The sequence below is a fragment of the Salmo trutta genome, chromosome 34 (assembly GCF_901001165.1).
Source record: "Salmo trutta chromosome 34, fSalTru1.1, whole genome shotgun sequence".
Taxonomy (NCBI): Eukaryota; Metazoa; Chordata; class Actinopteri; order Salmoniformes; family Salmonidae; genus Salmo; species Salmo trutta.
This window is the reverse complement of record NC_042990.1, coordinates 42,738,045-42,750,544: the sequence shown is the minus strand read 5'-3', so window position 1 is coordinate 42,750,544 and position 12,500 is coordinate 42,738,045. Positions and strand designations below refer to the sequence as shown.

General features: G+C 45.3%; 1 protein-coding gene across 2 annotated transcripts in view; it reads left to right on the top strand.

Moving 5' to 3' along the window:
* The window catches only part of LOC115174163 (type 2 phosphatidylinositol 4,5-bisphosphate 4-phosphatase), a 32,990-nt gene that overhangs the window by 16,632 nt on the left and 3,858 nt on the right, over positions 1–12,500 (top strand). The window contains exons 3-7 of one of the 2 annotated variants that reach the window (XM_029732861.1): positions 8,459–8,565; positions 9,573–9,696; positions 10,495–10,563; positions 11,050–11,102; positions 11,642–11,732. In XM_029732861.1, coding sequence (XP_029588721.1) covers positions 8,459–8,565; positions 9,573–9,696; positions 10,495–10,563; positions 11,050–11,102; positions 11,642–11,732 — 444 coding nt within the window. The remainder of the gene's footprint in view (positions 1–8,458; positions 8,566–9,572; positions 9,697–10,494; positions 10,564–11,049; positions 11,103–11,641; positions 11,733–12,500) is intronic. The other variant, XM_029732862.1, reaches the window with a different exon arrangement.

Genomic DNA, 12,500 nt, shown 5'->3' with positions numbered 1-12,500 from the left:
ACAGGACAGGGATAGACTAGACTATTCGTACTTTATATGTTTTGATCATGACAGTTTACAGTCTAACAAGTAATGTAGTCTCCTGAACACTGTCATCCTACCTTAAGGACAGGGTTAGGTTCCATACCCCACCATCATCCTACCTTAAGGCCAGGGTTAGGTTCTATACCACACCATCATCCTACCTTAAGGCCAGGGTTAGGTTCTATACCCCACCATCATCCTACCTTAAGGACAGGGTTAGGTTCTATACCCCACCATCATCCTACCTTAAGACCAGGGTTAGGTTCTATACCACACCATCATCCTACCTTAAGGCCAGGGTTAGGTTCCATATACCACACCATCATCCTACCTTAAAGCCAGGGTTAGGTTCCATACCCCACCATCATCCTACCTTAAGGCCAGGGTTAGGTCATCCATACCACACCATCATCCTACCTTAAAGCCAGGGTTAGGTTCTATACCACACCATCATCCTACCTTAAGGCCAGGGTTAGGTTCTATACCACACCATCATCCTACCTTAAGGCCAGGGTTAGGTTCTATACCCCACCATCATCCTACCTTAAGGCCAGGGTTAGGTCATCCATACCACACCATCATCCTACCTTAAAGCCAGGGTTAGGTTCCATACCACACCATCATCCTACCTTAAGGCCAGGGTTAGGTTCTATACCACACCATCATCCTACCTTAAGGCCAGGGTTAGGTTCCATACCCCACCATCATCCTACCTTAAGGCCAGGGTTAGGTTCTATACCCCACCATCATCCTACCTTAAGGCCAGGGTTCTATACCACACCATCATCCTACCTTAAGGCCAGGGTTCTATACCCCACCATCATCCTACCTTAAGGCCAGGGTTAGGTTCTATACCACACCATCATCCTACCTTAAGGCCAGGGTTAGGTTCTATACCCCACCATCATCCTACCTTAAGGCCAGGGTTCTATACCACACCATCATCCTACCTTAAGGCCAGGGTTCTATACCCCACCATCATCCTACCTTAAGGCCAGGGTTAGGTTCTATACCACACCATCATCCTACCTTAAGGCCAGGGTTAGGTTCTATACCCCACCATCATCCTACCTTAAGGCCAGGGTTAGGTTCTATACCACACCATCATCCTACCTTAAGGCCAGGGTTAGGTTCCATACCATACCATCATCCTACCTTAAGACCAGGGTTAGGTTCTATACCACACCATCATCCTACCTTAAGGCCAGGGTTAGGTTCCATACCCCACCATCATCCTACCTTAAGGCCAGGGTTAGGTTCTATACCCCACCATCATCCTACCTTAAGGCCAGGGTTCTATACCACACCATCATCCTACCTTAAGGCCAGGGTTCTATACCCCACCATCATCCTACCTTAAGGCCAGGGTTAGGTTCTATACCACACCATCATCCTACCTTAAGGCCAGGGTTAGGTTCTATACCCCACCATCATCCTACCTTAAGGCCAGGGTTAGGTTCTATACCACACCATTATCCTACCTTAAGGCCAGGGTTAGGTTCTATACCACACCATCATCCTACCTTAAGGCCAGGGTTAGGTTCTATACCCCACCATCATCCTACCTTAAGGCCAGGGTTAGGTTCTATACCACACCATCATCCTACCTTAAGGCCAGGGTTCTATACCCCACCATCATCCTACCTTAAGGCCAGGGTTCTATACCCCACCATCATCCTACCATAAGGCCAGGGTTAGGTTCTATACCACACCATCATCCTACCTTAAGGCCAGGGTTAGGTTCCATATACCCCACCATCATCCTACCTTAAGGCCAGGGTTAGGTTCTATACCACACCATCATCCTACCTTAAGGCCAGGGTTAGGTTCCATACCCCACCATCATCCTACCTTAAGGCCAGGGTTCTATACCACACCATCATCCTACCTTAAGGCCAGGGTTAGGTTCCATATACCACACCATCATCCTACCATAAGACCAGGGTTAGGTTCTATACCCCACCATCATCCTACCTTAAGATCAGGGTTAGGTACTACAGACCCTACAGTACTACAGACCCTACAGACCCTACAGTACTACAGACCCTACAGTACTACAGACCCTACAGTACTACAGACCCTACAGACCCTACAGACCCTACAGTACTACAGACCCTACAGACCCTACAGTACTACAGACCCTACAGTACTACAGACCCTACAGTACTACAGACCCTACAGACCCTACAGTACTACAGACCCTACAGTACTACAGACCCTACAGACCCTACAGTACTACAGACCCTACAGTACTACAGACCCTACAGACCCTACAGTACTACAGACCCTACAGTACTACAGACCCTACAGACCCTACAGTACTACAGACCCTACAGTACTACAGACCCTACAGACCCTACAGTACTACAGACCCTACAGTACTACAGACCCTACAGTACTACAGACCCTACAGTACTACAGACTAGAGGTCGACCGATTAATCGGAATGGCAGATTAATTGGGGCCGATTTCAAGTTTTCATAACAATCGGTAATCTGTATTTTTGGCCACCGATTTGCCAATATTTTATTTTTTTTAAACCTTTTTTTAACTAGGCAAGTCAGTTAAGAACACATTCTTATTTTCAATGACGGCCTACCAGGGAACGGTGGGTTAACTGCCTTGTTCAGGAGGCAGAACGACAGATTTTTACCTTGTCAGCTTGGGGATGCAACCTTACGTTAACTAGCCCAACGCTCTAACCACCTGCTTTACGTTGCCAAGGTAAGTTGCTAGCTAGCATTAAACTTATCTTATAAAAAAAACAATCAATCAATCATAAACACTAGTCAACTACACATGGTTGATGATATTACTAGTTTATCTAGCCTGTCCTGCTTTCCATATAATCGATGTGGTGCGCGTTCGCGAAAAAGGACTGTCGTTGCTCCAACGTACCTAACCATAAACATCAATGTCTTTCTTAAAATCAATACACAAGTATATATTTTTAAACCTGCATATTTAGTTAATATTGCCTGCTAACATGAATTTCTTTTAACTAGGGAAAATGTGTCACTTCTCTTGCAAACAGAGTCAGGGTATATGCAGCAGTTTGGGCCGCCTGGCTCGTTGCGAACTGTGAAGACTATTTCTTCATAACAAAGACAGCAGACTTCGCCAAACGGGGGATGATTTAACAAAAGCGCATTTGCGAAAAAAAAGCACAATCGTTGCACGACTGTACCTAACCATAAACATCAATGCCTTTCTTAAAATCAATACACAGAATTATATATTTTTAAACCTGCATATTTAGCTAAAAGAAATCCAGGTTAGCAGGCAATATTAACCAGGTGAAATTGTGTCTGTTCTCTTGCGTTCGTTGCACGCAGAATCAGGGTATACAGAATCTGGCTCGTTGCGAACTAATTTGCCAGAATTTTACGGAACTATGAAATAACATTGTAGGTTGTGCGATGTAACAGGAATATTTAGACTTATGGATGCCACCCGTTAGATAAAATACGGAACGGTTCCGTATGTCACTGAAAGAATAATGTTTTCGAGATGATAGTGTCCGGATTTGACCATATTAATGACCTAAGGTTTATTATATTATAGTTAAGTCTATGATTTGATATTTGATAGAGCAGTCTGACTGAGCGGTGGTAGGCAGCAGCAGGCTCGTAATAGTCAAAGGTATATGGTTTAGAGAGAAATAGTCGACGCGTCATAATTCATGTAATAACTTGCGGCTGAACTTGAAAGGGGTTCCTTCGTTATTTTACCGTTCATGTCTTCCATAGAGAATGTCTTGATCTACTTCAAATAAGGTCTGTGTTTTGTGCTTAAACCGCCTCGGCGTTTTGATACCCGTGTAAATCTCACTAGGTAACGTTTGTCAACATATTTTCATAAATCCACTCTACAAAAAAATTATCTTCGCTTATATTGATCAGAGTTATATCCTATGGATATCTACACAGTTATAAAATTGGCAAGGTGGTGTAAGCCTAAACCAAACACAGACCTCATTTTAAGTTAATCTAAAAATATCCTATGTAATAAATGAAGGAACCGCTTTTCAGATTTTGCTAGAAGGTGTCATGGGAATTATGACTTGCACTTTGGTAGTCAATTCTTACCATGCCCATTATTAAAATAGGATTTCCTGCATATAGAAATTACAGTTTTTGTTTTCAGCATTCATCACAGGTAACTTAAAATCTATTTTTATTATTCAAACAGTTGAGAGTATTTGTCTCCTAAGCAGACTCTTCAGTATCGTTGTCACTTCAGAGCTGTGTGTGTGTGTGTGTGTGTGTGTGTGTGTGTGTGTGTGTGTGGTGTGTATATATATATATATATATATATAAAAAAAATCATAACAATAATCGGCCGATTAATCGGTATCGGCTTTTTTGGTCCTCCAATAACCGGTATCGGCGTTGAAAAATCATAATCGGTCGACCTCTACTACAGACCCTACAGTACTACAGTGCCCTATGTCTAAAGCCCGTTTCCTCAGTCGTCTCAGCTGAGAAGGATCAAATAGTGTGTCAGTCGATCCATGCGGCCCGGGGCTGACCTCGCTAAGAGGCTATTAGTAGCAGTTCTGGACTGCCGTGTTCTGCTCCGTCTGGACTCAACCAAAAGGGCTGGGGCTAATACACTTCAATCCATAGCCATGACTGGGCAGAATGTGGACTAATCAGAATGTGTTTTCCCCCCACAATAATAGCATGGTATGTCACTGTTTTTGAATGTGTTATGTATTATGGGATGTACAGTGGCCTTCAGGAAGTATTCGTACCCCTTCACTTATTCAACATTTTGTTGTGTTACAGCTTGAATTTAAAAAACGATAAAATATTTTAATATTTCTCACCCATTTACACACAATACCCCATAATGACAATCATGTCTGTAGAAATGTTTCAAATATATTGAAAAAGATTTGCAGAAATATCTCACTTACTGTACGTAACTATTCACACCCCTGAGTCACACCCCTGAGTCACACCCCTGAGTCACGCCCCTATTCACACCCCTGAGTCACGCCCCTATTCACGCCCCTATTCACACGCCCCTATTCACACCCCTGAGTCACGCCCCTATTCACACCCCTGAGTCACACCCCTGAGTCACACGCCCCTATTCACACCCCTGAGTCACACGCCCCTATTCACACCCCTGAGTCACACGCCCTTATTCACACCCCTGAGTCACACCCCTATTCACACCCCTGAGTCACACCCCTATTCACACCCCTGAGTCACACCCCTGAGTCACACCCCTATTCACACCCCTGAGTCACACCCCTATTCACACCCTGAGTCAATACTTTGTACTGTAGAATCACCTTTGGCAGTGATTACAGCTGTGATTCTTTCTGGGTCAGTCTCTAAGAGCTGTGAGTCTTTCTGGGTCAGTCTCTAAGAGCTGTGAGTCTTTCTGGGTCAGTCTCTAAGAGCTGTGAGTCTTTCTGGGTTAGTCTTTAAGAGCTGTGAGTCTTTCTGGGTCAGTCTCTAAGAGCTTTCCACACCTGGATTGTGCAACATTTGCCCATTTATTATTTCCAAAATTATTTAAGCTTTGTCAAGTTCATTATTGATCATTGTTAGACAGCCATTTTCAGGCCTTGTCATAGATTTCCAAGTAGATTTAAGTCTACTTTAACTGTAAACATGGCCACTGAGGAACATTCACTGTCTTCTTGGTAAGTAACTCCAGTATAGATTTGGCCTTGTGTTTTAGGTTATTGTTCTGCTGAAAGGTGAATTCACCTCCCAGTGTCTGGTGAAAAGCAGACTGAACCAGGCTTTCCTCTAGGATTTTGTCTGTGCTTAGCTCCATTCCGTTTCTTTTTTATCCTGAACAACTCTCCAGTCCTTAATGATTACAAGCATACCCATAACGTGATGCAGCCATCACTTTGCTTGAAAATATGGAGAGTGGTACTCAATAATGTGTTGCCCCAAACATAACACTTTGTATTCAGGACAAAAAGTGAATTGCTTTGACAAATATTTTGCAGTAATAATTTAGTGCCTAGTTGCAAACAGAATGCATGTTTTGGAATATATATTTTTCTGTTTAGGCTTCCTTGTTTTCACTCTGTCATTTAGGTTAGTATTGTGGAGTAACTACAATGTTGTTGATCCATCCTCAGTTTTCTCCTATCACAGACTTTAAACTCTGTAACTATTTTATAGTCATCATTGGTCTCATGGTTAAATCGCTGAGCGGTTTCCTTCCTCTCCGGCAACTGAGTTTGGAAGGACACCTGTATCTTTGTAGTGACTGGGTGTATTTATAAGGGCACAGGGCGAGACCCAGATGCAGAGACGGGAGGCAGATGGTTCGAGTCTCTGATTTGTATTATAATCCAAGGGGCAGGCAAGAGAATTGTCGTGGACAGGCTAAAGATCATAAACAAGGTCAGAGTCCAGGAGGTACAGAGTGGCAGGCAGGCCTGAGATCAGAGTCCAGGAGGTACAGAGTGGCAGGCAGGCCTGAGATCAGAGTCCAGGAGGTACAGAGTGGCAGGCAGGCCTGAGATCAGAGTCCAGGAGGTACAGAGTGGCAGGCAGGCTCGAGGTCAGGGCAGGTAGTATGGTCAGGCAGGCGGGTTCAGAATCAAGGCAGGCAAGAGCCAAAACCGGGAGGACTCGCAAAAACACAGCGAAAAGGAAAAGAGCAGGGAGTAACACGCTGGTTGACTTGGCAACAGACAAACAGAGAACACAGGTATAAATACCCAGGGGATAACGGGGAAGATGGGTGACACCTGGAAGGGGTGGAGACAAGCACAAGGTGTGGCAGTATTGATACACCATCCAAAGTGTAGTTAATATTTTCAGCTCAATGTCATTTTGTTTTGTTTTACCCATCTGTGTGCCTTTCTTTCCGAGGCGTTGGAAAACCTCCCTGGTCTTTCCGAGGCGTTGGAAAACCTCCCTGGTCTTTCCGAGGCGTTGGAAAACCTCCCTGGTCTTTGTGGATGAATATGTGTTTGAAATTCACTGCTCAACTGAGGGATTACAGATAATTGTATGGGTGTAGAGATGAGGTAGTCATTCAAAAATCCTGTTAAACACTATTATTGCACACAGAGTGAGTCCATGTTACTTATTATATGACTTGTTAAGTACATTTTTTAACCCTAAACTTATTTAGGCTTGCCATAACAAGGCATTTCAGCTTTTCTTTTTTTAAATTAATTTGTCAAATCAAAAAAACAGAATTCCAATTTGACATTATGGGGTATTGGGTATAGGCCAATTGACAACAAAAATATCAATTTAATACATTTTAAATTCAGGCTTTAACACAACAAAATGTGGAAAAAGTCAAGGACTTTGAAAACTTTCTGGAGCCACTGGAGCTACAGCAGCTGTGTCTATTCAATTACATCTGGTGTGAAGGTCTCCATGTGGTGTGAAGGTCTCCATTTGGTGTGAAGGTCTCCATCTGGTGTGAAGGCCTCCATCTGGTGTGAAGGCCTCCATTTGGTGTGAAGGTCTCCATTTGGTGTGAAGGTCTCCATCTGGTGTGAAGGCCTCCATCTGGTGTGAAGGCCTCCATTTGGTGTGAAGGTCTCCATTTGGTGTGAAGGTCTCCATCTGGTGTGAAGGTCTCCATCTGGTGTGAAAGTCTCCATTTGGTGTGAAAGTCTCCATCTGGTGTGAAGGTCACCATTTGGTGTGAAATTCCCCATATGGTGTGAAGGTCTCCATTTGGTGTGAAGGTCTCCATCTGGTGTGAAGGTCTCCATCTGGTGTGAAGTTCTCCATTTGGTGTGAAGGTCTCCATCTGGTGTGAAGGTCTCCATTTGGTGTGAAGATCTCCATCTGGTGTGAAAGTCTCCATCTGGTGTGAAGGTCACCATTTGGTGTGAAGGTCTCCATTTGGTGTGAAGGACTCCATTTGGTGTGAAGGACTCCATTTGGTGTGAAGTTCTCCATCTGGTGTGAAGGTCTCCATGTGGTATGATGGAAGGTCTCCATTTAGTGTGAAGGTCTCCATTTGGTGTGAAGGTCTCCATGTGGTGTGAAGGTCTCCATTTGGTGTGAAGGTCTCCCATGTGGTGTGAAGGTGTCCATTTGATGTGAAGGTCTCCATGTGGTGTGAAGGTCTCCATTTGGTGTGAAGATCTCCATGTGGTGTGAAGATCTCCATTTGGTGTGAAAGTCTCCATGTGGTGTGAAGGTCTCCATTTGGTGTGAAAGTCTCCCATGTGGTGTGAAGATGTCCATTTGATGTGAAGGTCTCCCATGTGGTGTGAAGGTCTCCCATGTGGTGTGAAGGTCTCCCATGTGGTGTGAAGGTGTCCATTTGATGTGAAGGTCTCCATTTGTTGTGAAAAACTCCATTTGGTGTGAAATCCTCCATTTGTCAAATTATGAGCTTTGATGCAAACCAAAGGTATTGTTGAAGTTTACATAAACGTTTATTTCAATCATCCTTAAGGTTGTTCTCTTTCTTTCAGCCTATCAAAAACCCACCGACTGGGAAGAAGTATGTACGGTGTCCCTGTAACTGTCTCCTCATCTGCAAAGACTCATCTAGGAGGATAGGATGCCCCAGACCCAACTGGTAGGTGATAGGATGCCCCAGACCCAACTGGTAGGTGATAGGATACCCCAGACCCAACTGGTAGGTGATAGGATGCCCCAGACCCAACTGGTAGGTGATAGGATACCCCAGACCCAACTGGTAGGTGATAGGATGTCCCAGACCCAACTGGTAGGTGATAGGATGTCCCAGACCCAACTGGTAGGTGATAGGATACCCCAGACCCAACTGGTAGGTGATAGGATGCTCTAGACCAACTGGTAGAGAGTAGGATGCCCCAGACCCAACTGGTAGGCCAGAGTTCATGACAGGCAGCTCTCTCTGTACATCAGCCCCAAGAATGCATACAGTGGACACAGGGCTTCTGGTCTAGAGTCCAGTAGGTATGTCCTTGCTGGTCCAGAGTCCAGTAGGTAAATCCTTGCTGGTCCAGAGTCCAGTAGGTAAATCCCTGCTGGTCCGGAGTCCAGTAGGTAAATCCCTGCTGGTCCAGAGTCCAGTAGGTAAATCCCTGCTGGTCCAGAGTCCAGTAGGTAAATCCTTGCTGGTCCAGAATCCTGTAGATAAATCCCTGCTGGTCCGTAGTCCAGTAGGTAAATCCCTGCTGGTCCGTAGTCCAGTAGGTAAATCCTTGCTGGTCTAGACTCCAGTATGTAAATCCTTGCTGGTCCGGAGTCCAGTAGGTAAATCCTTGCTGGTCCAGAGTCCAGTAGGTAAATCCCTGCTGGTCCGGAGTCCAGCAGGTAAATCCCTGCTGGTCCGGAGTCCAGTAGGTAAATCCCTGCTGGTCCGGAGTCCAGCAGGTACATTTTTTATTGCACATGGGGAGGATGTTTTCAGAAATGTTATTAGAAAGAGGAAAAGTTAAAAACCGGATGTGTGTTTTTACATACAGGGATGTTCAATACCATGAATCCAATAACAAACTGACCATCAGTAACCAACTTACCTGGGAGACATGGGTAAACAATATGATCCATCACTACTGTATGGTAACCCCACACCCTCTGTGTGCCCCGCCCCCACAGCAGACGCATCATCAACCTGAGCCCTGTGATGGTGATTCCAGAGGAGCAGCCGGCCCAGCCAGCCCTGCCAGTCCAGCCTGAGGGCACGAGGGTGGTCTGTGGCCACTGTGGAAACACCTTCCTCGTATGTGGCCAATCAGTGTGCCCTCTGAACAGCAGTCAGCACCTTCTGGCCTATCAGAGACTAGTCTGTATTCAGGTGTCTCAGAGTGGTAGTTCTGGTCTAGGATCAGGACTCCTTTGTCCATTCCTTATAATTGAAAAGGCAAAACTGATCCTAAATCAGGATGACTAAACTGAGATGCTTAATGAATGTTTTGTGCGGTCTTGCCAATGACTGGTCATAGAAGTTTGGCAAGACAAAACAAACAGATCTGGGAACAGGCTAGTCAGTCTGACTTGCCTCTCAAATCGTCTGTGTGGTTCTGTGTGTGTGTTGGTGAAACTTGGACTAATATAAGCGCTACCTATTTAACCTTTTGCAGTAGGTACTTTGTAGCAGGTCATAGTGATACATGCAGTTTGGTATTCGTCCCAAATGGCACCCTATTCCCTACATAGTGCACTACCTTTTTATTTTACCTTTTATTTAACTAGGCAAGTCAGTTAAGAAAAAAATTCTTATTTACAATGACAGCGGGTGGGTTAACTGCCTTGTTCAGGGGCAGAATGACAGATTTGTACCTTGTCAGCTCTGGGAATTGAACTTGCAACCTTTCGGTTACTAGTCCAAAACTCTAACCACTAGGCTACCCTGCCGCCCCGCCCCACTAGGCTACCCTTGACCAGGCACCCTACCCCTTGTATAGTGCACTACCTTGACCAGAACCCATAGGGTGCCATTTGGGACGTAGCCTACCTACAGTAGCAGTACCCTGGAGTGTTGTTAAGATTGTTGCCCGTTATGCGTCTTGGTGTCTAGGGTAACGAGGACTCTGCCACGCCACCTTCTGATCTGACTCTCCTTGACAACAACACCTCTACAGACCAGGTCTCTATGAGCTGGGGGTTTCAATAAAGCGTTAAATAAACAATACTATATTAATATATAATAATAATGGGGCCTCTAATTCAGCTAATAACAACCTTTGTATAACCCCTAATCACTCAAGTCAAATTGATGAGCAACATGGAATGAATGAGCCTCATACTAACGTCCAACATGTAAAGGTCAGGTCCTTAATAGTGGCCCTCTACGCCAGCATCACAGACAACAACAAGAAAGATGGTGGATTACGTTTATAGAGATTGAAAGTGTTTGAAATCAGTGACAAGGCCTTTTAGTCGTCGTTAGCTGACTGGAGAGTAGAATTCAGTGTGTGAGTTTGACAATGTGTTTTGTCTGTATTCATGTATTATTTGTGTGTGTGTGTGTGTGTGTGTGTGTGTGTTTGAGGTGTGTGTTAGAGAGAGAGAGAGAGAGGTCTGTAAACTGTATACTATCTAACCCAAACTGTTCTTGTCTTTTCCTCTGCAGTGGATGGAGCTCCGATTTAACACGCTAGCAAAATGCCCTCACTGCAAAAAAATGTAAATTCCTCAAACTTCAAATCGTTGAAATATGGTGGACCAGGTTATGTCCCAGATCATTTAACATTCTCTGTTTGGTTTCTTGGTGATTTGAGTTTACCCAGGGTTTGCGGACTCTAGTCCTTAGTTAAGGAGAGAGAGAGAGAGAGAGAGAGAGAGAGAGAGAGAGAGAGAGAGAGAGAGGGGAGGGGAGGGTATAAAGACATACAGAAACCCAGGAGAGAGAGAGAGAGAGAGAGGGGAGGGTATAAAGACATACAGAAACCCAGGAGAGAGAGAGAGACTCTAAAATCTTTGAATACGGTCATAACCTAACAATTGTTGTTGTCTTTGTGTCCCTCTCTCTCTCTGTCGCTCTCTCTCTCTGTCTCTCTCTCCTCTCTCTCTCCTCTCTCTCTCTCTCTCTGTCGCTCTCTCTCTCTCTGTCTCTCTCTCTCTCTGTCGCTCTCTCTCCTCTCTCTCTCTCTCTGTCGCTCTCTCTCCTCTCTCTCCTCTCTCTCTCTCTCTCTCCTCTCTCTCTCAATCCCTCCACCCTACAGATCGTCTGTGGGTAGTGCTCTTCCAAGGAGGCGTTGTTGTGCCTACATCACTGTGGGAATGATCTGCATCTTTATCGGAGTGGGATTAACAGTGAGTACTGCCGAATTAGAATTCCTTGAGTGGCACAGCCACTGCATCTCAGTGCTAGAGGCGTCACTACAGACCCTGGTTCAGCGGTCTAAGGCTCTGCATCTCAGTGCTGGAGGCGTCACTACAGACCCTGGTTCAGCGGTCTAAGGCTCTGCATCTCAGTGCTGGAGGCGTCACTACAGACCCTGGTTCAGCGATCTAAGGCACTGCATCTCAGTGCTGGAGGCGTCACTACAGACCCTGGTTCAGCGGTCTAAGGCACTGCATCTCAGTGCTAGAGGCGTCACTACAGACCCTGGTTCAGCGATCTAAGGCACTGCATCTCAGTGCTAGAGGCATCACTACAGACCCTGGTTCCATTCCAGGCTGTATCACAGCGGTCTAAGGCTCTGCATCGCAGGGCTAGAGGCGTCACTACAGACCCGGGTTTGATCCCGGGATGCATCACAACCGGCCGTGTTCGGGAGTCCCATACGGCGGCGCACAATTGGCCAGCGTCGTCCGGGTTAGGGGAGGGTCTGGTCGGGGTAGGCCGTCATTGTAAATAAGAATTTGTTCTTAACTGACTTGCCCTAGTTAAATAAAGGTTAAATAAAGGTTAAATAAAGGTTACATTAAAAATATACAAAATGTCCCCCGGCTGAAATAATGGCTGTGTCCCGAATCACACGCTATACCATTTATAGTGCACTACTTTTGACCAGGGCCCATAGGGAATAGGGTTCCAGGGCCCATAGGGAATAGGGTACCAGGGTCCATAGGGAATAG